We start from the raw sequence: 24,899 nt of genomic DNA on the forward strand, positions 1-24,899 counted from the left end.
AGACTGACACACTCATCCACCTGTTGTTAGAATGCCTCTTTCCCTTTGGGTACATTTAGCTTAGGAGAGAAGGTCTTAAAAAATGCCTAGCAGGCCTTGAATATCAGCTTCTCTCATTTGGCCACATTTCTAATACTAAAATTATCGAATCCTTTCTAGTATCTTGCCAGGTTTCATCTGGGACAAACAGTAAATATTTCTGATAGTATTAAATAACATCATCAAATTAAATTTTTGTTTCCCCTTGGCTGTTTAAGGAAATACATGGCAGTTTGCCAGAAAATCTCTTGGAGTTTCATCAACTCTCGGAGGGACCCATATGGAGGCATTTAAGTTGATGTTGAAGAACTTACATAGGGCTTCTGAGGACAGTTTTCTCCAGTGTCCCTGTTGATTACAACTGAGACATCATTTTGGGGGCCAATGTTTTGATGAGGAACTCCTCGGAGGGTATAATGGGTGAGGCCTAGGTGTTGTTTTAGATAACTTTAGTGTCTAATTTTTTATTAGCCTTTGCAACAAATATTTCAATGAGGCTAGTGTGCAATTTTGAAATCTTTTAGAGGCTTCTGCGTACTAATTAAAATAGGTATATCATTCTGTTTGTTTGATATGGGAACTCTTGCTTTTAAGTGTACTTTTTAAATGAATTTGGAACATTCCTCATAATGGTCATTGCAATTCTAGGTTAATTTTAGTAAGACTTTATCATTTTGGTAAATAACTGCTGCTTCCAGGACCATAATTCTTAATCATAAAATGAGCAGGTGTATTTGCTCAACTCTTTGTATATAACGGATCCCATTTCTTTTAGCTGATCCTTTGGGTTTCCCTGAGTCAAACTAATCAGCTTCTGGGTACTTCCAAGATTCCCATTAGCACTAGCCTTTATTTAATGTACACCTAAGGCCTCCCACTGGACCCAGTCCAACTCTGGCTGATAACCACCAACAGTTCCCACTGAAGTTTGGACTGGGGAAAGAAATGAACCAGCAAACCTCTGCGAATAGGAACTACAAATTGATTCCAACAAATGGAGAACTTCACTGCCACCAAAAGTTCCCAACATGAAATTCGGGGAAAGATTCCAAACAAATGGGGAGTTGCAGACTAAACTGTCAGCAGTTCCCAACGTGGAATCCAGTGACAGAGCTGAGGGCTGGAGTTTTCCATATGGGGAATTTTGGTCTGAAAGTCTACGAGCGTGGCTCAGGGCAGAACCCCCTACCAGCTCAAGCTGACCTGCCCAGCTCAAACACAAAAAAGAGCAAGACCTCAGTGGGGAGGAACTCACTGATAGCCATGGGAAAAGGCAAGAAAGACAGTGAACTCAAAGGATTTGAGGCCACCACATCTGTTTTTCATTGTCCCTGAATGTCTTCAGAAGTTTGCTTTGGATCCTGTCCTGTTACCAATCTATTAAAAAACAAAAATTCAGTTGAATTAATTTGAAGATCTAACTAGCTTTTATTCAACGATTCATGAATCTGGTAGCATTCTAAACAGGTAAATAGAAGGGCTCTCTGAGGGGCTATACAAGATGGAAGATTTTATAGGCAGAAGGAGTGGGGGACAAGAGAAATTAGCAAAAGAAAAGAAAGGATAGTTTCAAGCTAGGCTGTCTTCTTTTGGGGGAGAAAAGGAGTGGTAGGAGTCTTTATCATGTAGATTACCTCACTATTGTTGATCAGTAAATTTCAGATTGACTGTCTTAAAGGTCACATTTCTGGGAGGGGTTGGAACTGCAGTTAAATCTTAGTTTGCTGTGGTAGGATGGGAGCCTGGAGTGATACACAAATAATTCCATTTTGAGCCTGCTGCTTGTTTTAACATGTGAAACTTTTATAAATGTTAGGTGATAAATACAAATCTTAGTGGAATTAGTGGTCTTAAGATATGTGCCTGCCATAAAATCATTCTTCTTTAAAGTTTCCAGAAAACTATAGTACTACTAGTTCTTCTGGAAGTCAGAAATGTAACTGTTATAAATACTTTGAAGGAAGCTAGTCAAATAATTGCATTCTCTATTTTTAAAAAGTTTCCTGCAAGAAACTTTAAAGTAGTTTTGTGAAGGAAAAGCCCAGCTGGGCTAACGAGCTAAGTCACAAATCTAAGTGTGATAAGTGTCGGTTTACTGATCTAAGTTCTGCTGGGCTAACTCATAAATCTGAAGTTTAGTGTCAGTTTGGGCTAACAAGCTAACTCGTAAATCCAAGCTCAACAGGCGTCAGTAACGTGATCTGTTTCAAATTGATAAGCTCCAGTGTACTGATTCCTTGCTTTTTGTTGTTTGAGCCTTATTGGCTAATAGCCCCATACTTGTAATTAACCCTATAAAACCTTATGTGCACGTCTTGGAGGTGCTCAGAGCTTCGGAGCAGAAACCCCTCTGAGCCCGCCGGTGTAATAAATCTGAGTACTCTAACCCTCCGAGTGGTGCTTGTTTCTTGGCTGGCCTGTCATTTCCGTAACAGTTTAAGACTTACGTATACAATTTATGCCACCTTTATGAAGCTAATAAATCAGCGGATGTATTTTATATTGGAGAAGTAGGTGAATATTGACTTAATAAAGGCAGGCAGACTTAATACTCTAAGTTAGCAGTGTTTACCAAAATTATTAAAAACCAAACAAAACCCTGACTCCTAAGTAGGATAAGGGTGTAGATGCAGGTATACAGACGCTCTCACAAAATCAAATGGAATAAACTAAAAAAATTTTTTTTTAAAGAAGACTTAATAAAAGACACTGAGGTAACAAGTTTGGCCAAACTATCCAAAGACTCTGGGAAGTCACATACCATTCCCCTCCTGGAAGAGGAAGTAGGTGGTGGATGAGATTCTTAGCAGAAACATAGATACTCGTCCACTATAGCAGACAAATAACAGTGTTCAGAGAATGCAAACTTTAAACAAGTGATGAACTAGAGACAAAGAATGAGATAAAAATGGATTTTATAGAGGTTGGGGGGAAATGAGGGCAAAAATTATACTCCTGTACAACTAACAAGTGGACTAGAAACAGCTGAGTCATTCTTGAAGAGAACAGAGTGACACGGATTAAATTGTTGAGAGGATTAAATGGGATAATGCATGTTATTCACAATGCTTGGCTATAGTAAGTACTCAGTAACATTTGTTGATGTTATTAAATATTAGCGCTATTTATAGAATTCATACTCTGAAAATTTCAAAGGAAGTGATGTGGTTTACTTAAGAAGTCTGCAGTCTAACTGGACATAAGCAATCAGCAAAATAACTACATTATTAAACCTAGGGGACTGGAACATAGATATACACATATGAGACTATAAAGATCTCATTTAAAAAATCAAAGATGAAGAAAACAATACCTACTGTAGTGTGTTGTTTAGGAGCACAAGCTTTAGAGTTGGAGCAACCTTATAATATCTTCCTCAAAGTTGTTAGGATTCAATGAAGTACAGGACTTGGTATGTGGTAAGTGATCAATAAATGACAGCAAATTTCTCTCTGGGGCTAAATTTTCTCACTTTTAAAAATGAGAAGGCAGTTTGTATAATGGTTCAGGGTGTTGACATGAGAAAAAATGTATTCTTATCCCAGTTCTGCGGCTTATTATAACTTGGGCAGGTTACTTAACCTCTCTGACACTGATTATCCTTATCTTTACAATGGAGACATTTCAGTGGGCCATTAATATCCTATTTTGTAACCTCCACTAGCTTCTTGATGTGTAGCATATCTTAAATGGAAATATGAAAAATCTATTGTGACCTCTTCATTTGTTTTTTTGGTTAAGGTTTTAGAGGCTAGTGATGGAGATCAGAATTCTACGATCTGTTTTGCTTACTAAACAGCAAATATGGATTAAGTTTTGGAAGAAGTTATGAGGAAGGGGACCCATTTCATTTGTCTTGGGAAATTTAGAAAGTCAATTTATAACTCACCCTTAGAATCTTAAAATCTGATTCACCCTTAGAACCAGGTGGACCTTTAGAACCAGAGGAAACTTATTTTAAGGAATTCTATATAAAAACTCAAAACAGACATAAAGGTTACTTAAAGGATACAAGAATTTTCTTTTTTTAATCTAGCAAACATTCAAAATGCAATTTTAAGTTATTCAACTGTTAAGCAACTCTTTACATGTATTTCTACTGAAAAGGAAGTTTTCTTCTCAAGGGAGATACAGTCTTTAATTCCATTTAAGTTAAATTCTAGGAAAATGTGTGGATCTCTCAGGTAATTGCATAGACCTTCAGTTATTACAAAATTAAATAGTATTTGGTGGCACACCAGAAATTAATAAGCATTTCTATTAAATTGCTTTTAAAGAGTTTAAAATCTTGAGTGGAGAAAACCAATTGCTTTCCCTTTGCATTTCCCCGGTATTCTTCAAATGCTGTATATTTAATTACATTTGATTTCACTTTGCTTAAAACTATTATTACTGGCACATTTGGAAATTAAAAAAAAAAAGGGGGACAGGGCAGAATAAACCACTATAGTCTATGAAGTGGTTTTTACCTTACTCACCTGAGTAAAGAAGGATTTGGCCTCGATTGCCCAGGGTCACTTCTGAGAAATCAGTTTTTGAAGAGCAGTTCTACCAAGTGGAGTTTTACTCAGTAGGCCTTCAGCAATACAAAGCTTACTCTTTCTGAAACATTGCAGGTTTTTCTTATCTTTTTCAACTCCATCCTGCAGAATGCACCAGCTGGAATAAACAACTACAGAACCGCCTAGGACCACACTATTAGGAAAAGAGATTAAATATTTATCCTGGCAACGGGCCTAATAACTCTCTTAATTTACCAAACTGTAGCAAAGCAAAACCAAAACTGGAATATCTGGGCTAGTAATCATGAGGAAAAGACACAAAGGGGGATTTAAATATTTTTTTTAAGAAACTGATGTTTCCAGTTTTATCCATTATGATGCTGTAATGAACACTGAACATGTTACAAGTGTAACATAGGAAACTTGAGGGAAATTTTTTACCAGAAATGACTGAAAGTGGAGTTTTGATCAAAGAAATGCATGTTTTACAATTTGATAGATCAGTTAAATAAGTTACCTTACATGTATACAATGAAATGCAGCCCTTAAAAAAGAATGAATTAAATCTATAAGTAATGATATTTAAAAATTGCCACAGTATATTATTAAATTAAAAAAGGAGTTGCTTAGCAGTATGAAATCCCATTAACATTTATATAGAGTTGTTAGTATTTCAGAGAGGAAAATCTGGAAGATTAAGTGTTCAACAGTGGTGAATTTATTCATCAAATTAAGATTATTTTTAAAATTACATAAGTAGTACATGAATAAATTCATCTTATAAACATAAATTCATATACATCCATAAACACTTGTACTCAAATGTTCAAACAGTTTTATTCATAAAATCCCCAAACTTTAAACAACCCAAATGAGCCATCAATTGGTGAATGGATAAAGAAACTGTGGTATAGCCATACAATGGAATATTACTCAGCAATGAAAAAGAACAAAGTATTCATACATGCTATAAATGGATGAATCTCAAAATCATTACACTAGGAGAAAGAGGACACACACAAAAAACTGACTACACACTGTATGATTCCATTTACATGAAATTTTGGAAAGGCAAATCTATAGTGACAGCACATCAATGACTGGCCAGGATCTTAAAGTGAGGGAAGAGGATTACAAAGGAGTATGACAGAACTTTTTGGGTTAATAGAAATGATAAATATCATGGTTATGGTATTCACTAAGTATACATGTTAAAATTCATAAAATTGTACACTTAAAATTGGTGAATTTTATTGCATGCATATCTCAATAAAGCAGATTTTTAAAAGTATAGATAAAGCTCTCTTTTGACTACCACCCCAGAGGTTCCCTCCCTCTCTGGGAAGGTGCTCTCTCTCTACACAGGTAAGCCAGGTGACCACTATCACTACTGCAGATTGTACTTCAAAGTTCTTGTTCACCTTTATACACACACACACACACACACACACACACTACCCAGGGGAAATCTACATTTTTATATTACTTTACAATACTTAGTCATTATTTGGCTTTTTCCAGTAACTGTATATTGGGTATCTTTTCATTAGAATTTATAGTTCTACATCATTCTAACTCCTGAGAGTATTCCATAGAATGCATATACCATATGCTATTCGGCTATCCCTCTATCATTCCACCATATTTGAGTATCATGGTTTGCCAAGTCCAGTGAATACAACTAATGTGAAAATGGAGTAGTCTGGCCCTTTTAGCTTTCTCAGACAAGTGGGACAGGGGAACAGGGTTGTAAACAGTTAATATTACATGGGAAATTATAACTATGAAGACCAGTTATGACTTTTTGAGCCTGAGTAATTTATTGTCAGATGGTCAAGAATGTATTTTCCAAGGGAGTTACATTCTAATCCTAAACTACAACAATATGGAGGAAATACGTGGGAGGTGGGGAAGCTTGTGAGGAACTTAATTTTTTATACATTTTTAAAAAACAAGATGTATACCTTATTTTGTAATAAGGAACATGAATATCATAAATATTTTTGAAGTGAGGAGGCTTTCCACTTCCTCAACACAGGGACTAAATCTTCCAAGCTTCTGAAGAGAAAAGAAAAACAAGCCTTCCTCGTTGGCCTCTCTTTAAAAACTGCAATAGTCGATGAAAATGTCTCTGAGCTTTCCCGTCTTGACAGAAGATTAGGGATCTTCAGGATGGCCTGGCGTTGGAAGGGTGGCAGAAAGGGGTTGAAGCGTTTTGGTCTAGCTTCATAACGGGTTGCTAACAGCCTCTTCGTCTGCGTATCGGCTTTCAACAACTTATCTCCTGTGAAACCAGGGCCCGTCTTCACCCCTCCATTAGGGCCTGTAGGTGAAACGTGTACCTTGGTGGGACCAGGAAATCCCCAAAGCGCGTTGAGTGGGAGAGGACGCCCAAAGGGCGGAACGAACGGAGGTTCACTACCTCACCCATAATGCACAGCCCGCTTTTGAGAGAGCAAGGACTGCAACCTCCAGTATGCATTTCTTTGGGCGGAAGCGTCTCTCCTTGAATCTGATTGGAGGTGACGAAGCGAGGCATTGTGGGCTGTGTCCGTACACAAGGCCTAACTGGCCTCGCCCAGCTCCAGGAGCCACGTCCGGGGTTGGGGGGTGACGCTAGCCAGAGGCGCACGTCAGCTAAAGTGGCCAATCCCTTTCGTGCGCAGGCGCAGTGGTTCGGACAGCACCGGAAGCGCAGGGGGATGGGGCGGCGGTGACGCGATTCTGTCCGCGTTGGAGGGGCCGGGCCGCTGCCAGAGTCGCCGCGGCTGCCGCGTGACGTGGCACAGGCGAAGACTTAACGCCAGAGCTGGAGCTACCCCGCCAGTCGTGGAGCAGGTCCTCGCCCCGCTAATTCCTGTCTCGGAGCTTCGTCCGACACTCCAGATAGCGAGCCGCCCCTACCGCCCTCTTTCTTCTTCAGCTCCTTTTCCGTCGCCGAGTTTGCCGGGAGCGTGAAAGGAGAAGGCCCGGGACCGCCCCAAACCCCTTCTGTTCCTGCCCATCGCAAGTGCCACTACCGCCATGGGCCTCACTATCTCCTCCCTCTTCTCCCGCTTGTTCGGCAAGAAGCAGATGCGCATTTTGATGGGTGAGTGAAGGACCGAGAGACGAGGCCAGGCCTCGCTGGAGCGGTCGGGTCTCCACGCTTGCGGCGGCCTCGGGGCCTGTTTTTTCCCCATTCCGCTGTGGTGGGGGAGGGGCTGCAGGCTGGGGGTCGGGAGGAATTCTTAAGGGGGAACAATGGGGCGAAGGGTGGGCAGTCGCCCCAGATCTGTCGAAGAGGGTGGAACCGGGCCGCGGGCAAGGTTTCCTCCTCGGTTTGGCTTTTTCTGCATGAGCTTATTGAAAGCCCCACAAAATTGGGCGGAGATGTGAAGGTGGCGAATTCTGGGATCTCTCAAAGCCCGGAAGACACTGGCGAGGCCCATTCTGAGCGTGCAGTCCGGCTTCCCTCTTCCCCGGGTGTGGGCAGCGGTCGGGAGCGAGGCAGAGCGACTCCAGCCTTCCTCCTCCTCCTTTCCGCCCTGTGTACACACACTGCACACTCCAATGGTACGTGTACGAGCGGTCGCCGAGATCCCGGAGCCGGCCGGGGCAGGAAGTGACCAGGCCCAGTACAGTGGCAAGGGAGCACCCAAGGTTTCCGTGGAGTCCGGAGTCCTCTGCGCTCACTTCGCTAAACTTACTTCGCTTTGGGTGCCGCTTCGTATTTTTTTCTCTTCCCTATTAATATCCCTGAAAATTGAGTTTTTCATGCATGTTTCTTTTGGTCACTCTTAAGGACTGAATATACTAGATTTACTCTCTTTGGTTTTCAAACTACGTAATTTTTATCCAGCTGGCTAAGGTTTAGTGGGGAAAAAACCCAACAACAAACAACCTTAGAAACTAATTTTTTTTAAGCCGGTAACAGATTTTCAGTAAGTGAACAGCATGACGCTAAATTGTAGGGTAGCCTTGTTAAATAGTAATTACAAAGGTATTTTTAAAAAGAAGTTCTTATGGAAAATGGGCTTTTTAAAAATTACTTTTTAGGGTCGGTTTTTAGCTCTGCTGAAGAAGGAGCTTGTCACTTGAGTGATGTAAGCAGCCCCTCCCCCTTAGTACTGTGAGTAGTCTCTACATCACAGCTCCGTGGACCCGAATAATGCTAAAAGGAGCCCCTCTAACTTTAAACATTGAAACTTAGTTCATTAGCTTGTTTTCCATAGAAGGGGGTGGGGGAGGTTTTGTTTGAAAATTTTCCCTAGCAAGGTTCAATAATATTTCAAGGTGTATGAAAATTAAGGTTGTGTACATCTGATTCTTTTTTCTTATTCCAGCTTCTTCATTGTTCATGGAACAATTGTTAATGACTCATTCACAAAGATAGATAAAAGTGTTTTCTCTTTCATAGCTTATCAGATTTATTTATGAAAAAGAGTTATTTTAGGAGGGTAGGCATATTATTTAAGCTTTAAAAGTGGCTGAAAATTGACAGTCTGAAAAAGGATCTGAAGTCAGTGGGAGAACTTTGGACTGTAATAAGAATATCCAGCCTGTTCCTTAAAAAGATTAATTAGTACGTGGTTCTGTTCCTGGAAATGTAGTGTGTTGTATTTGAAATGTAATAGGCTGTATTTTACTTAAGATTTATTGTAAATTTATTGCTGTTTTTCATTTCCTTGGTCTTTTGTGATGGCTAAGTTTCAGAGGGAGAAGAAAGGTAGAATTATGCTATAAGCACTTTCCTGTATTTACTATTTATTAGGGGAGCATTTCTTTCCTCTCTTCCCTAAACAAAAATGATTGAAAGAAAATGGAAAAAGAAAAGTATTTAACTTCGTGCATTTGTGCAGGGAATAGAAGTCATGATTTGAAATTATTCTTTCATGTTAAATGTTTCATTACTCAGATTTGCTGTTCTTGTTTTGCATTTTAATTTGAGATGCTTAGGTTTCCTTGATTAAAAACACTTAAGTCACAAGGCCAACTTTTATGGTAAGTCATGAAAAGAAGTATAAACATGGTATGTATGTGGATAGTGAAATAGGTGATTTTGGAAGTTTGATAATTCTTAGATTTTTGTGTCTGGCTTTATGAGTCATGGCATAATTACTCTTTTTAATTTTTATTTTTTTATTGAAGTATAGTTGATTTACAGTGTTTCAGGTGTACAGCATAGGGATTCAGTTATACATACATATATATAAAAACATGTACTCTGTTTCAGATTCTTTTCTATTATATGTTATTGCAAGATATTGAATATAGTTTCCTGTGCTGTACAGTAGATCCTTGTTATTTATCATATTAGGTCACTCTTAATGTGTCTGCCCCTATCCAAGTATTAGAATTACCAGTTAATGATTGTTTTTTCCATATTAATGTTTTCAGACCTGTGTTCTTCCTTTTTTAAAATATGGCTTAGATAAAATTCATGCCTTCTTGAATCAGTGACTTTTTCAGAGTTTTATCATTTTAAAGCATCATTGAAAGATAGCAATAAGCTAATGAATCTGGTTTGCCACATTACTGTAGAGAAGTTTTAAATTTTATTACTACACACACTCTCCCAAAAGTTCAAGTAATTTCAAAAGGTGTTTGAAGTTACAGCTTGTGGTTAACTAATTTGAAAATTAAATGTCATAAAAATGTATCAAATTTAACATTTAAACTGTAGATTGGCAGAAAATTGTGTAGCTTTTTTTTTAAAGGAGAAATCATTCTTGTGACTGATATTTTTGAGCTTAAATTCAAAGACAACCAGTTTCCACCCTAGATTTCTCATGTAGCCCTTCATTATCCTGTTTAAGTCTGACCTCCATATTTTGATCCATTATAAGATGTAATTTTGGTGAATGACTCCCCAAATTTTGTTTATATTTGAAAACATTAATATGTTCTCTAGAAGGATTATTAATTCTGCTCGTTGCAAGATCTTTGTGTTGAAAAGCTGAAAAAATGTTGCTTTCTAGAAGATTGCTAATGCTAGTATAGTTTTGTGTTGTCTTACATGTGACTGTGGCTTTTGGGGACCAGAGAGGTTCAGGAGGAAAGATCCTTTGTTTGTCCAATTTGAGAAATACTAGCAACATTTTAAGTGAGTGGTGTTTCATACTTTTCCCGAGCATTTTTTATAAATATATTTATTATGTAATTTAAAATTTTTGGTTCTGATCTAAAAATAATGTCATTTTTGTTAAAGTTAGAGAACATGAAAAAGAATTAAGTGATAATCACAATTCCACCATTACACTGTTATTAGTATTTGTTATGTTTACTCTCAAACTTTAAGAGGAGGTTTAGTTCCCCTGAAATTGTAGTTGTGATCTATGGCTTTGTGTTGTATTTAATTTATTTTATTATGAGCATTTTCTCTGGTCGTTAATTAAAAACATAATTGCCAGCCTTTAATTTTTTTTTTTTAGGGGGAGGTTTCTTCTAATTAGTTTTGTGATTTGGGGAAACAATAGAAAAGGGAAAAATCCTTAGCTTCATGCCACTAGATGTTGATACAGCCATCCTTAGGTGCACCCTCTTGCATTATTTATTACAAAATATGATTACCAGATTGATAATTTGCTGCTAATCTGCTGGATAGAAGCAAAACCCCAGCTCATTAGAATTTTCTGTATACCTGGTAGCCTCAGTTTCAGTTCTGATGGTCAATCTCTGAGGAATTAGATATTAAGATACTGTGTGTCCAACAAGAAAAACCTAAGGGCAGGATGGCAATATATAAATACTGTTAGAGAGCTCTGGTATCAGACCTAGAGTTCTTTTTTTTTAAATTAAAAAAAATTGAGATGTAATTCACTTAAGATTCATTCCTTTAAAGTGTACAATTCAGTCGTTTTTAGTATATTCACAAAGTTGTGTTATTACCACTGTCTTAATTCTAGAGTATTTTCGTCAGCCTAGAAAGAAACCCCACATACATTATCAGTCACTCCGCTTCTCACCTCTCCATCTTGCAACCGCTTTTCTGCTTTCTGTTTCTTTGGGCTTCTATTCATGATATTTCATATGATGGAGTTGTGCAATATGTGACCTTTAATGTCTAGCTTCTTTCACTTAGTGATTTCAAGGTTCATCCATATTATTTATAGCTTGTATCAGTACTTTATTCCTTTTTATGGCTGAATAGTAATTCCATTGTATGGATATACCACTTTTATTTGTTATTCATCAGTTGATGGAAATGTGGTTGTTTCCACTTTTTGACTTTTATGCATTATGCTGCTGTGAACATTCATGAATAAGGTTTTGTGTGGCTGTATGTAATTCTCTTGGATAAATAACCTAGGAATGACATTGTTGGCTCATTGTTAACTATGTTTAACATTGAAGAACTGACAGACTTTTTCAAAGCAGATATACCATTTTACATTCCCACAGCTTTGTATGAAGGATTTAATTTCTCTAAAAGAACTAGGATTTTAATACCTGTTCTGCTACTCCTGTGATTCTGGGGATATTTCTGAACCTCAGATTTTTGCATCTGAGAAATGGAGAATTATTGTGAGGATTAAATTACAAAATGTAAGGAATCATCTGATATTGTGTGTGGAACACAGTAAGCACTCAATTTTAAATTATTTAAAAATTATTATGAAGTTGTATTTCAAGCTTCCTTGTAGAAAATTCGAAAGATAAATGAAAACATGAAGAAAAATATCCTATCTGAAACTTTATCCCCTGAAAATATACTTTTTTTCAGTCAGTCTTTTTCTTTTCTGCATTTGTTGTTTTTTTCCAAGTTTAGATAATTGCAATCTAGCTTTTTAAACTTAAAATACAAGAATTTCTTGCTGCCATAATTTGGGAGGCATACTTTTTAAGGGTTGGCAAAGATTTTTGGAGAAGTTTTACTGCTTTTAACACTTTGGTCAAAGTGCAGGTCCAGTTAAGGAGAACAAGTAATTCCAGTATATCTTTCAAAACAGTGACTTGTTTATGGGGTGGAAGGGAGGGAGGACATAACTGGACTGTACAGATTAGAGTCTTATCTTGGCTAGTTGAGAGTTGGCTGTAGTTTCATTTTGTGGAGAAATCTCATTACCAAATATTGCAACATTAAGGAAATACATACTTAAGAAATCGCTAAAGTGGCACAAAATTGTTAGACTAACATGTTTTTGAGTAAAGAACTATATAAGGAGTTTTAAGTGATGGTATGCATTAATTTGTGTATCTTAGATCTCACAATAGAAATACTTTTTTAAAGAAAAACTTATGATTTGTATTTATACAGCAGTATTTTGGGTGCAACTTAAAAAATACCTTTGTGACTTTAGAAACTTGTATGTGGCTGTAAGCCATTTAACCGTTGTTTTAAATTTTTAAAAGTAACTTATGGATGCTTAAAAAACTTTATGGTTATATTATTTTTGTAAATACTTCCTTTTTCTCCAGTGAAATTAAGTATTTAAAATATCAAGGCTCTTAAGCAGTTATCTTCTTAATGGGTCTCCACCAGTCTAACATTTTTAAATAAAGGAAATGTTACTTGGGAAATTTTTTCTTCTTAATGGCAGCAACACATGTTTATTGTGTATAAAAATTCTAATAGAATAGAGTAGAAGAAAATTATGCATACAAGCAGGTCTAAAACTTTGAATTAAAGTGGGATTACCTGCATGCTTTTATATAACTTAAGATAGTTATATAATCATGATTTTTCCTGGATTTCTTCCATTCCTTATCAATATTTTTGGATTTCCATTGTCTTTAAATTGCAGCGTGAGGTCCATTTGGACCACTGGTGAGGACTGGTGTATGCCATAGTTCTCAAAACTTAACCCAAGTGCTTTTTCTAAGTAGCATTTCAGTTTCAGTTCTGACTGGGGCATAATTGTATTTAGACTTAGTTTAAGGTGAATTTTGTGAATTTCAAAAATTTGATCAAAATCACCTGAAGAGAACTTAGGCTCTCAAGAGACTTACCTATTTCAAACAATGAAAAGATCGTATTGTTCTCCCCCTCATTCTCTGTATTTTTATTGAAGACACCAAACTCTTAGATAGCTGCTTTTGTTTCTTTGTGTATTTTTTAGAATTATGTTTTCTAATCTTTTTGATACTGTTCTATACTTAAAAAAACAGTTCCTTTTAACAGTTGGGTTTTCTTATGCCCATGAGTCAGGGCTTAGAGTGGTCTGCTCAGTCTGACTAGTAAGTGTCATAGTATTTGGGACAGAATAAACAGTTGCAGTATGAAGAAGTGAGGAGTAGAGTTTGATTAGAGGATTCAGGAATAAGGCATAAAATACCTGGGTCTCCAGAGAGATCTTAAAGCTACCCTTTGTAGGGTACAGAGCAGAAAGGATTGTTATATGGGTAGGAGTCTGAATAGCCTACTGTAGACTTTGGTTCTGTTTTGGACTAACTGATAAAACTTAAACTTGCTTGCTCAGAAATGTAAGTTAGATAAGTGAGGTGATTATGTTTTTTTTTCCCCAACTTTATAGCGTGGGTCTCATGTGCTAAGTCATGCTTTGATTTAAATATTTTTTTTAAAAACTCCTTGTTTAAATACTCAGTTGAATTGATTTCAAAATCTGTGACAGCATAAATCTAGGTGACCAAATGTGATATCCTTAGAACAATAATACATTCAGTAGATAATTAGATAGTGACTTTCCATTTATGAAGGCTTTAGCAAACAATGTGGAATATATAGGTTTTGAGAGATTCGTACTTAAAATAAGCATTTGGAGGGGAGAATGTAGCTCAATCGTAGAGTGCATGCCTAGCATGCATGAGGTCCTGGGTTCAGTCCCCAGTACCTCTATCAAACAAACAAACAAATAAATTAAACCCCCCCCGCCCAAACAATTTAATTGGCTTTTCACTATCACTATAATAAAGGAGGTGTACCTTCTTGTTCTAGTATGGATGTTTTTCAGAAGCAAGCACATACCTCCTTACTTATATCTGCCTGCCTCAGAGGAATTATTTTAAGAATTTAGGCATTACTTATGTTGGTTATGAATATGATAGGACCATTTTTACAGCCTAAATTAACCAGTCTTTTATTCTCATTTCTGTACATTTGATGTTGAAATGGATTTAGGTAGGGGTAAAATTGGTCTCATCTTCCTTTATTATAATTTAAGGAGAGAAAGGCACAGTTATATATTTTTTTCCCCTAACATCAAGTATATTACCTGCAATTTACTTGTTATATAAAAGGAGATTGAGTTTATGAATCTTAAAGATAATTCTTTATTCTTAATATGTTTTCTCTGATTCAACTTCTAATTTGTGTTTTCAGAAATGATAGTAGGTTCATAGACTTAATAAGGACTTGAATTGGAAGACATCTTAGATCTGGTCCCCTTATTTTATAGCTAATTTCTCTGGCCTCAGTTTCCTAAAGTGATTTGCCTAAAGGCAGTCAGCTATTTTGTGGCAGAGCAGATTTAGAGATTAGAACCTGAGTGAGCCAGATACTCCATGCTGTGTCTCTAGGTCTACAAAGAAAAATGGAAAGGCTTTCAGTAGAAAGTGTTGCCTTTGGGAATCATAAATGAGGTGATTTCATTTCTAACTCATTTGTGCCTTTACCGGTCAACTTTTGCTTTCAAACTAAAAACCTCTTTTAAAATTGTTTCTTAGTATGTGCTTTTGGTCTAGATTTAAAATTTGTAATATCTTTTTCTAGTTGGATTGGATGCTGCTGGCAAGACGACCATTCTGTATAAACTGAAGTTAGGGGAAATAGTCACCACCATTCCTACTATTGGTAAGAAAGTTTCCCGATGACTTTATATCATAATAATGTATTACATGGTGAAATAGAATACAGTTTAATTTTTAAAATGTTTTTTTCTTTACAACTTAATTTCTTTAGAGTAGTTTTTGGTTCACAGAAAAATGGAAACTACAGAGATTTCAGATACACCCTTTCACCCCACACATGTATAGCCTCCTCCATGATCAACATCACTCAGTTGATGAACCTACATTTACACTTCATAATCACCTAAAGTCCGTATACCTTAGGGCTCACTCTTGGTATTGTATATCCTAAATGGATTTGGACAAATATAAAATCACATATATCCATTATTGTAATCGTCTTTAAGTTTTTAAATTTGTTACTGTTAGGGCTTTAAAAAAGCAATTCTGGGAGAATTCCACAATAAAGAGGTTTATTTTCTGAATGACACGATGGTCTTTTTTTTCTTCTCCCTCTGTAGGTTTTAATGTGGAAACAGTAGAATATAAGAACATTTGTTTCACAGTATGGGATGTTGGTGGTCAAGATAAAATTAGGCCTCTCTGGAGGCATTACTTCCAGAACACCCAGGTAAGTAAGGAATGCTATATGTTTTTGTAACTTTTCCTTACATATTTCATGCCCTAAAGTTTATGTTAATATCTACTGTTTACTTGGATATTGATGTTTACTGTATGAGTTGGCATTCTTCTTATCACTGCTTCCATATTCTTCAGTGAACTCTCTCTCACTCATGTCTTTATAGACAAAATTACCTGGGGTGGAAGAGTTACATAGTTATCATAGTAATATTTTGGAAGATTGGGTGTTTTTCAAGATTGAATTAGATGTCTCATCAGTAGTTCTGTTGGTTTCATTTTTAGTTTAGAAAGTAAGATCTGTATAACTTTCTATTGTAGTTTTTAATAAATGTAATACAATTAATAGTCCTTCATTTAGCTCAGTTAAGTGTTTATTTAAATACATTAGGAAAAAATATATTAAGGTAGATTTGCTCTGATGATTTGTAAGGCATTTTTATATTATCATATAATGTATATGTAATACTAGCATGGTAGAGACCTTAGTGATCTGTAGAGCAGGAATTTTTAAATTTGGCTGCACTTTAGAATCACCTGGGGAGCTTTAAAAATCCCAAAGCTCTGATCATAACCCCAGACCACTTGATTCAGAGTCTCTGGGGATAAAACTAGCCATCAGTAGTGTTTCTTAAACTTTAATGTGCATATGAATCACCTGGGTGTGTATTAAAATATGGATCAATTCAGTAGGTCCTGGCTGAGTAAGGCCTGAGATTCTGAATTTCTAGAAAGTCCTTAGGTGGAGGAGCTGATGCTGCTCATTTGGGACCTGACTGAATAGCAAGGCTCTAGTGTTGACATTTCAGGCTGGTTAAATCTTTGTTGTTGGGTGAGGGGAGGGCTTTCCTTTGCATTGCAGGATGCTTAGCAGCAGCCTTAACCTCTACCCATTAGTTGGCAGTAACAATCCTCCCAACCCAACTAGTTGCAACAACCAAAAATGTCTCCATATATTGCAGAATATATTCTGGGGGACAAAATTGCTCCTTGAGAATCACTGCTCTAGTCTGACTCTTATATATGTGGAAACTGAAGTTTGGAATGACTACTTAAGACTGGAGAGCTGGTTCCTGTTCTGCATTTCTATTTAACCTGGTCCGAACTGTGGTGTTTTGTACTACATAAAGTGTTCCTCATCAGTTTTTATTACTGGCATTGATAAAATTTTTTTACGTAATGTATGATATTACAAGCACTTCTTAGGATTTAAGATGTGCAGATGCCATTCATGGTGTCGCGCTCTTATAATATTGTATACAAGTGAGTTTATTGTCACCAGGCAGCGGTGAATACCCTACATGAGTGGCTGGAACTACCAGGTTTAAATAGCATATTGTGTTAAGTAATGGCATACTTTTTAATTTAAAAATTAAAATGTTTCTGTGCATGAACATAGCTGTGGTTAGAAAAAATGTTTTGATTGAGTTATATGCTTTTAAAAAGTTTATTATGGAAAATTTCAAATTATGCAAAAGTAGAGAGAATATCACAACAAACTCCCATATATCTATTACCCAACTTCAGTTATTAGGATATGGTCAGTATTGTTTAATTGGTACTCTTTTTTTAATATACTTCACCTTTTGGATTATTTTAGAGTAAGTAGGCATTTCATTTAGGGAACATGCTTTTGAAATAAATTTAGGCATGCAGTAAAACTTTGCTAATCCCAAGCCTTCTTAACCAAGAGTAACCCTGGTCTTATCATTAGACTTGTTTAGTCATTTACTTTCAGTTCTTAATTTGTGGTTAGACCTATTCCTGGCTAATCCAAATTCCTATTTTTGGATTACTTTAAAATCAAAGGTCCACGTTCTTCTCGTAGGACCTTAAAGCTGCTGAAGAAAACGTTGTTACCTGATGTAATCATAGCCAAGCTTTTAAAGCTCTCTTTTCCAGCATTCCTGATCAGTTTTTTAGCTATAAAATTTAAAGGAAACTTAATTATTGCCATTTAACCATGCTTCTAACTTTTATTAACAATCCAGGGTGCAGTGTTTATTGTAGTAAATTCCTCTTCACTCATGTAATTAAGGTAATTTTCCTGTTCTAAATAAATCAGTATTTGGCCTTTTAAGTAATCTTTTCTTAAAGAAGCCAGGCTTATCTTTAGAGTCCTAGCTTTCCTACTCTTGATTCTGTGCTGTCCCAGGAAGTGAATAACTTAGAATTTATTCCTGAAATAATCTTCCCTCTCAATAATGTTACTTTGGGACTGAGAGTGTTATTTACATTTTAAGACAGAATAAAAATGGATTGTTAGTGGTCAGATAAAATTAGATCCCTTTTAGAGGTGTTACCTCTTCTAGAGAATATAAGTTGTAAAAAGGAGTAACTTTTTGAATAGAAGGGAAAAGAGGAGACATTTACTAAATACCTGTGATATGCCAACTACAATGCTAGATTCTTTTATACCTCTATGATTACATTGAATCTTTAATAGGCTTATAGAGTTGGTGGTATTTTACAGAAGAGGAGGAATGGTCAAGGATTAGGTAGTTTATATGACTGTTAAGTAGTACTGAGATTTGAATTTGGTATATATCCACTATGCCATATTGGCTCTCAAAGCACCAGAATGTTTTTCAAAGGACAGGATGTTTAAAATGATTGCAGCAGAGATAAAGGAAATGGGTTTGAAATTTGCTAGACCAAAAGAAATTGTCGTTTAATGACTACAACTTAAAATAATTCTTATGTGCCCTGGCAAGCTCAATATTATGGTAATACTGAGGGATTAAATCCCCTAGTGGATTTGATCTGGTTACTTAAATAAGTAGTAGCTCAAGACAGTCTGTGATAAAGTGACAAATGATTAAAAATACTTTAGGGGTCTGGGTTGTGGGGAGAAGGATATTTAAAGTAATCACTTCAGTGTAATAAAAATAGATTTTAACAAATCTATAAAATTAACCTCACCTCTCTTTCCAGTTGACAATTTACACTTTTCCTTCTGAAACTTTTTTGAAAAGTCTTAATTCAAGTAATTGCTTTCCAATTCCATTTCTTTTGTAGTATAGATTTCTAATATTTGAGTATCTTTAAAAATGGTTATTTAGTTTCCTTTTGGTTGAAAATTTTTTATTTGATCAAGTCAACCTTGAATTTTTCTTGGTATACTTTGCAAAAGTCTTCCTTCCCCTGATTCTGCAGTTGGCAGGCAACATTCTGGAGCAAGGCCCTCTTCCTGATGAAGCATATGAAAACACTGCCTCTTCCTCCTCTTTTAATTTACGTTTTGTGCGTACCTTTGAATAAACTAATTCAGCTGGTAAATTCATGAATCTTTGTGATCTTTGGGTTGTTCTTTTTCCTTTTGTGGCCATTTTGTTACTTCTGATTACTTGTACGTAAGTGTGAGGATACGGAAAAGAGATAAAATTTATTCTTCTTTGTGTAGAGAAAAGTGACCAGTTGTTAAGAGTAAGATTTTTTTCTTTTGAAATACATTGATAAGTTAAAATCACAAATAGTGCTAAAATCCATTTTTAGTTTTTAGAGCATTGTTTTTTTCTTTTCTTTTTTAAATAAGACTTTTTCTTCCTAACCTTTAATTCTCGATATGGTTCTGCTGCCTATACTTAGGTTTCATATTTAGTGTGTGCTTTAAATTTAACTGTTAAAATTTATTTAAACAATTTTTCTCCAGGGTCTTATTTTTGTGGTAGATAGCAATGATCGTGAAAGAATTCAGGAAGGAGCAGAAGAGCTGCAGAAAATGGTGAGAATGTTTTTAAAATTTGTCAATTCCAAGATGTGTTTTTCTGGGTGACAGTGGGATGGTATTAGTGGTTGGTACATTTTAGCTGTAATTTGATTATAGAAATGAGATTTTTAGAGCTAGAAAGAACCCTGAACTGTCATCATAGGTTCTTAAGACTGCACATAAAAGTCTCCTATAGAACTTTTTAAAAAAAATTCATGGTAGAGTAGCTACTTTAGTAAGTTGAGGGGGAGGCCCAGTTTGTTTGTAGAATGCTCCATGGGTGATTTTGATGCATCTCTCTCATTGAGGATATCTACTTTAGCCCAGTCCTTTATTTTTTAGATATAAAATCTGTAGTTTTGAAGATTTTGTGACCTAGGAATTCTGGTTCAAATCCCTTGGTCCAAAGTTTATTGAATTCAGTTTTCTCTATACTGTACCTATGATACATACTTCAAAATGTTTTGTAATAGCAACCATGATAAAAAGTTACTCCTAAGGGTTGTTGCATTTTGGTTGATCGTGGCATATTGGCATTGTCATGTATTGGATTAATGTTATCATACATTTATATTGTGAAAAATCCTGAGGAGGTGGAGTTGTTGAGGAACTTGCTAGAGGAACCTTGTTATGGTTTCAGATTTGTAGCTGCAAAATATTTACTGAAGTGAAATATTCTTATTCATTGCTTCTAAGACAGAGTGTAGTTTGTAAAACCATTGTGCCAGTATATATGTAATTGGATTTTTTGTCCCTTTTATTTTTTGTCAGCAGCCTTATTGAGATATAATTCACATACCATAACTTCTTATTCATTTGAAATGTACAGGTCAATGGTTTTTAGTAGACAAAATTGTACACTCGTTACCACAATCGAATTTTAGAACATTTTCATCACCTCCAAAAAGAAATCCTCTAACTATTGGCATTTAGTCACCATTCTTTCCCCTTACTCCACTACCATGCCACCCCCAGTCCTGACAGCCACTAATCTGCTTTCTGTCTCTGCACTTGCCTGTTCTGTACATTCGTTTAATTGGAATCATGCACTCTGTAGTCTTCTGTTACCTTTTTTACTTTTTGTCACTTTTCACTTAGCATAAGTTTCCAAAGTTCAGCCATGTTGTATCATGTATCAGTATTTTATTCCTACCAGTTCCTGCTCTTGGTATTATTTTTGTGTTTTTCATGGTACTGCTAATGCCTTAATCACTATATTGTTTTCCCATTGTTGTTCAGTCCACCTGGCTGGAAAGGATAAAAGTCTAAAAAGAGTCATCATCTAAATACTTTTACTACTGAGTACCATAAGAGCCTGCCATAAATGTTTTATTCCCATATGCATTTCTTGTCCTTGCCAATCCTGACCCTCCATGGATGTTCATGATGGCTGAATGAATGGTTTACTTCAATGGAATGTGGGATGATTGGCTTGGAAAACAGTTTTGCTTTACTTAAAGGCATATGATTATTTGCCTGGGACTTCAAAACTTTAGGATATGATTTAAGTTGTAAGTGTACCTGAACTTGGCTTAGAGAAATTGGTTTAATGTTTGATGTGTTAATGTTGAATAAATGTTTTTTATACACACAAACACAGTGTTTTACCTAGTTTGTTACAATAATTAGATTCCAGTTTGGTGGTTAATGTCTTAGCTTTTATTTTCAGCTTCAGGAAGATGAGTTGCGAGATGCGGTGTTGCTGCTTTTTGCAAACAAACAGGATTTGCCAAATGCTATGGCCATTAGTGAAATGACAGATAAATTAGGTCTTCAGTCTCTCCGTAACAGAACAGTAAGTATTTGGAGATTCATATTCATATTAACTTCCTGACTATTAAAATTATTAGGATAAATGTTTAAGCTAGTATTTAGTTTAAACATTATTAGCTAATTGTCTCTTTTGAAACAGATAATGAGCATATTATCTTAAAAATTGTTTATACAAACGAGCTCTTTTAGGCTTTATTTCAAACCATTTTAAATATTGTGTTCACTTTTACTTTAAATCATGTTGATATCATCTCCCTTTAGTAACTTTTTATTATATATCCTCTAAGGAGCCAAAGGTTTTAAATCTGTTTCATTTGACTTTTCTTAACTTTATCCTCAAAATGGTTAGTATTAATAAAGATGTGGAAAACTGTACTGTATGCAAATTGTAATATCTAAAGATTATTGATACTCTTAATTTAAATTTTATGTCTTTTAAATAGCTCTGCAGCAAATACTTTGTAATTTGGTTTTATTAAAACTCCAATAATTTAGCAGCTATATTTTAGATAGTATTTTGAACTGTTAGTTTGCATTTTAACACCAAAAGGTTGTGGAGGAACCTTTAATTATGATATTACAAGTTTGGAATTTAAAATTATAAACTCTCCAGTAGCTTATCATTTTAGATCAGTGATTTAAATATTGGAAAAACACAGTGTACTGTTTTATATATAGAGATAACACAGACTATTATTGTGGTTTGTGCTTTATAGTAGTTTTCATTAGCTGGTCAACAAGGCAAATAATGTGGTATGGCAATAACTGTATAGACTGTTCAAGATGACCCAGGCCAATTTAAATAAGATAAATTGTAAATAATGCCAGTTATCCATGCTGTGAAGATATGAATTCGTGCATTTTCTCAGCCTTCTAGGTTACTGGGGTCTTTGGTATTCAAATGATAATTGGCAGCATGGTATACTTGAAGTGGCCTTGCTACATTAAAGCAAGGTCTTTATTCTAAGGCAAGATAAAACTGGTCAATAAAGAAAATTAATGAACTATCCCTTTAAGGCAATTGAATTGCTTTCTAGGTCTTTTTCTTGGTACTTGTAACTTTTCATGGCATTTCACACAGTTACTGAAGTTAAGATTCATAAACATTTTAAAGAGTGGAACTTTTGGGGGTGCATATGACTAAAGATAGTGAAATTCCCTGAAAAGCTTGCCTCTAAAATATCAACAATCCCTGTTCTTTCAAAATTTTGCCTCTTCTACTCTGAACTTAATTTTATGGGAAACGAGAGGGTTGTAAGGATCAGGTGGGTAGTTTAATAGTTACTAATCTTCCCATGGATGTTCTTTTCAGATGAATCAGTAGATGGTTGATTAAATATAATGAATGGGTAGCAGTAGCTTTAAATGTGAGAGGAGTTTTGTGAGAAGCAAGAGGTAAGAGAACAGTTCCAGTCTATACTGAGATCATTAAATATAAAATTAATCATTTGTGAGATATAATACTTGAACACATGTAGAACTTTTGTTGGTTTTATGTCTTAATTTTTGGTTTCCTTTTTTTCCCTATGCATTTATGGTACCTGCTGACTAAATAATAGCCCTGGAAAATAATTTTCTGAGTAAGAAATTTTAAACACTGGTTATACATAGTCCTGTGTTAATCAAGTGTTTTCTTGTCCTTTCTTTACAGTGGTATGTTCAAGCCACTTGTGCTACACAAGGAACCGGTCTGTATGAGGGACTTGATTGGCTGTCAAATGAGCTTTCAAAACGTTAAATGAAACTGGATATCTAACCAAGGACATGTTTGATAGAATTGGTCTAGGCTTGTTACAACAAAATTAGTTTGCATCTTGGTTATTAAACAGTATCTGGGACTGGTTTGGGCGGAATATTACAGCGTTTAAACTTATTTTGTTGCCAATTATTATCTACCAAGTATAATGTTGCTATTTAGCAATATGCTTGGTTTTAAAGAAATTCTCCTTAACTTGGGAAAAAAGTATCCTCTTTTCATTTTACTTCCCTTAAGCCTAAATGCCTGGACATAGCTATTCTGACACCTTTAAATAAATCCATTCTGAATGTTTTTTGAGCCCACAACAAATAATGTTTTAAAGTTATCCCCTTGCTACTTTACTGATACCTTTATCATTCCTGGGACAGTCTGCTGATTTAAAAAATGTAGCATTCCATTTGTATTTATTTTTCTCCCTTGCCAAAAAGATTTTCTAATACTGCTTGTACCAGCCAGGGAAATGCTCCAAAACACTATTCAGATCTCTTGCACTGAGGAACTTTTTATTTTCCCCCGTTATTGACTCCTAGCTTCCATCAGTCAAGCTTACCTTGGTGTGGTTTGGATTTGATAGCCAGTTAGTTCTGTGCTAGATGCAGAGAGTTCATATTGAGATGATTTTTAATATCCAGCAGATTGTCTTCCTTTATATTGTATCTTTTTTATGTTGCATGTTGCTTTTGGTATCAGCCTAACTCTTTGCCCAATATATGATAGTTCTGCTGATGTTTTATTGTTTATTGGTGAACATATCTTCATTAAGAGTTTTTGGGAAACTCATCAAACTCAATGAATAAGTTTTCTTCATAACCCATTTGGAATTATTCCTAATAAAATGATAAAATGTAATTGTGTGTGTTTTTCTTGAATCTTGAAGATGTTTGAGATGGATTTTCTTATTTGGCAGAATTGATTTGCATATGTTACATACTGTGAACAATCATACAGACCCCAGAGAGATTCGTAATTGTTTGAATATAAAATAAAATACAGGTTGCTATCATGTATAACAGAGTGTGGAGCCACTTCAAAAATTTAGTTTTCTTTGATAAAATACTATTGATGCTGTACATTTCTAAAGTCAGACCTAGAGTAAAAAGCTGTAATAAAATAAACTGCCCCCAAAGCATGTATGCAGGTGTTTGTTTCCCAGCTAACATGAGTTTAAAAACAAATTCATACCGTTTACATGGCAGAGTACATAGGCTGTTAGTGATGCAGCTCCCCTATGTAAGAGAACGAAGTTCACAAGCACTTTTTTGCTTCACTTTTCTTTCTAGCTTCTGCAGGATGCTGCATGTAACTAATTCTTTGTTATAGGCAATAAAGGTATATGCCTCATGAATTACATCTATTAAGTTATTAAGAACTCAATTTGGTGATGTTATGAATAACTTAGTTTTTATCTATAATGTTTTGTGTATTTTATAAACCTGGCGTTTTTATGGTTATTAATGGTTTGTATAGATTCAGATAAATTTATGGATTGCAGTCTTATTTTGAAAACCAAATACATACTTGTAAAATAATGTACATTTTTGAATTGTAAAAAAAAATACTGGAGCAAGTGAAAGGAAATTAGAATAAGTGGTTGGTGATTGTCAAACAGGTAATTGGGGTAAAGTGTGTTCTTAACTTGTGCCAATTGATGTAAGTGCAACTTTTCTAGCCCACTGGATGAATTCTTCAAATAAGAAAGGTCTTATTTCTTGTTGGATAAAACTAAGGATATATAGTATGTGTGGTTTTATAGGGTTCAACTAGGGGATGTAAAACTTCAGTAGGTTCAGTGTTAGGATCATAGTTAAAT

At 35.5% G+C, this 24,899-nt stretch overlaps 1 protein-coding gene across 1 annotated transcript; it reads left to right on the forward strand.

Moving 5' to 3' along the window:
* Nucleotides 1-7,229: 7,229 nt before the first annotated feature.
* On the forward strand, nucleotides 7,230-23,938 carry ARF4 (ADP ribosylation factor 4). Its single transcript, XM_032458245.1, has 6 exons — nucleotides 7,230-7,632; nucleotides 15,193-15,273; nucleotides 15,731-15,840; nucleotides 19,501-19,572; nucleotides 21,227-21,352; nucleotides 22,982-23,938. The coding sequence occupies exons 1-6, from the start codon at nucleotides 7,566-7,568 to the stop codon at nucleotides 23,066-23,068; spliced, it is 543 nt and encodes a 180-aa protein (XP_032314136.1). The 5' UTR covers nucleotides 7,230-7,565; the 3' UTR covers nucleotides 23,069-23,938.
* The last annotated feature ends 961 nt before the right edge of the window (nucleotides 23,939-24,899 follow it).

The sequence above is a fragment of the Camelus ferus genome, chromosome 17, assembly GCF_009834535.1.
Source record: "Camelus ferus isolate YT-003-E chromosome 17, BCGSAC_Cfer_1.0, whole genome shotgun sequence".
Taxonomy (NCBI): domain Eukaryota; kingdom Metazoa; phylum Chordata; class Mammalia; order Artiodactyla; family Camelidae; genus Camelus; species Camelus ferus.

Bases quoted from the DNA above. Each gene is read 5' to 3' on its own strand.
- ARF4 (XM_032458245.1), top strand. From the start codon at position 7,566: ATGGGCCTCACTATCTCCTCCCTCTTCTCCCGCTTGTTCGGCAAGAAG. The intron at 19,573-21,226 runs GTGAGAATGTTT...TTTTATTTTCAG, and splicing joins CAGAAGAGCTGCAGAAAATG to CTTCAGGAAGATGAGTTGCG. The intron at 21,353-22,981 runs GTAAGTATTTGG...CTTTCTTTACAG, and splicing joins AGTCTCTCCGTAACAGAACA to TGGTATGTTCAAGCCACTTG.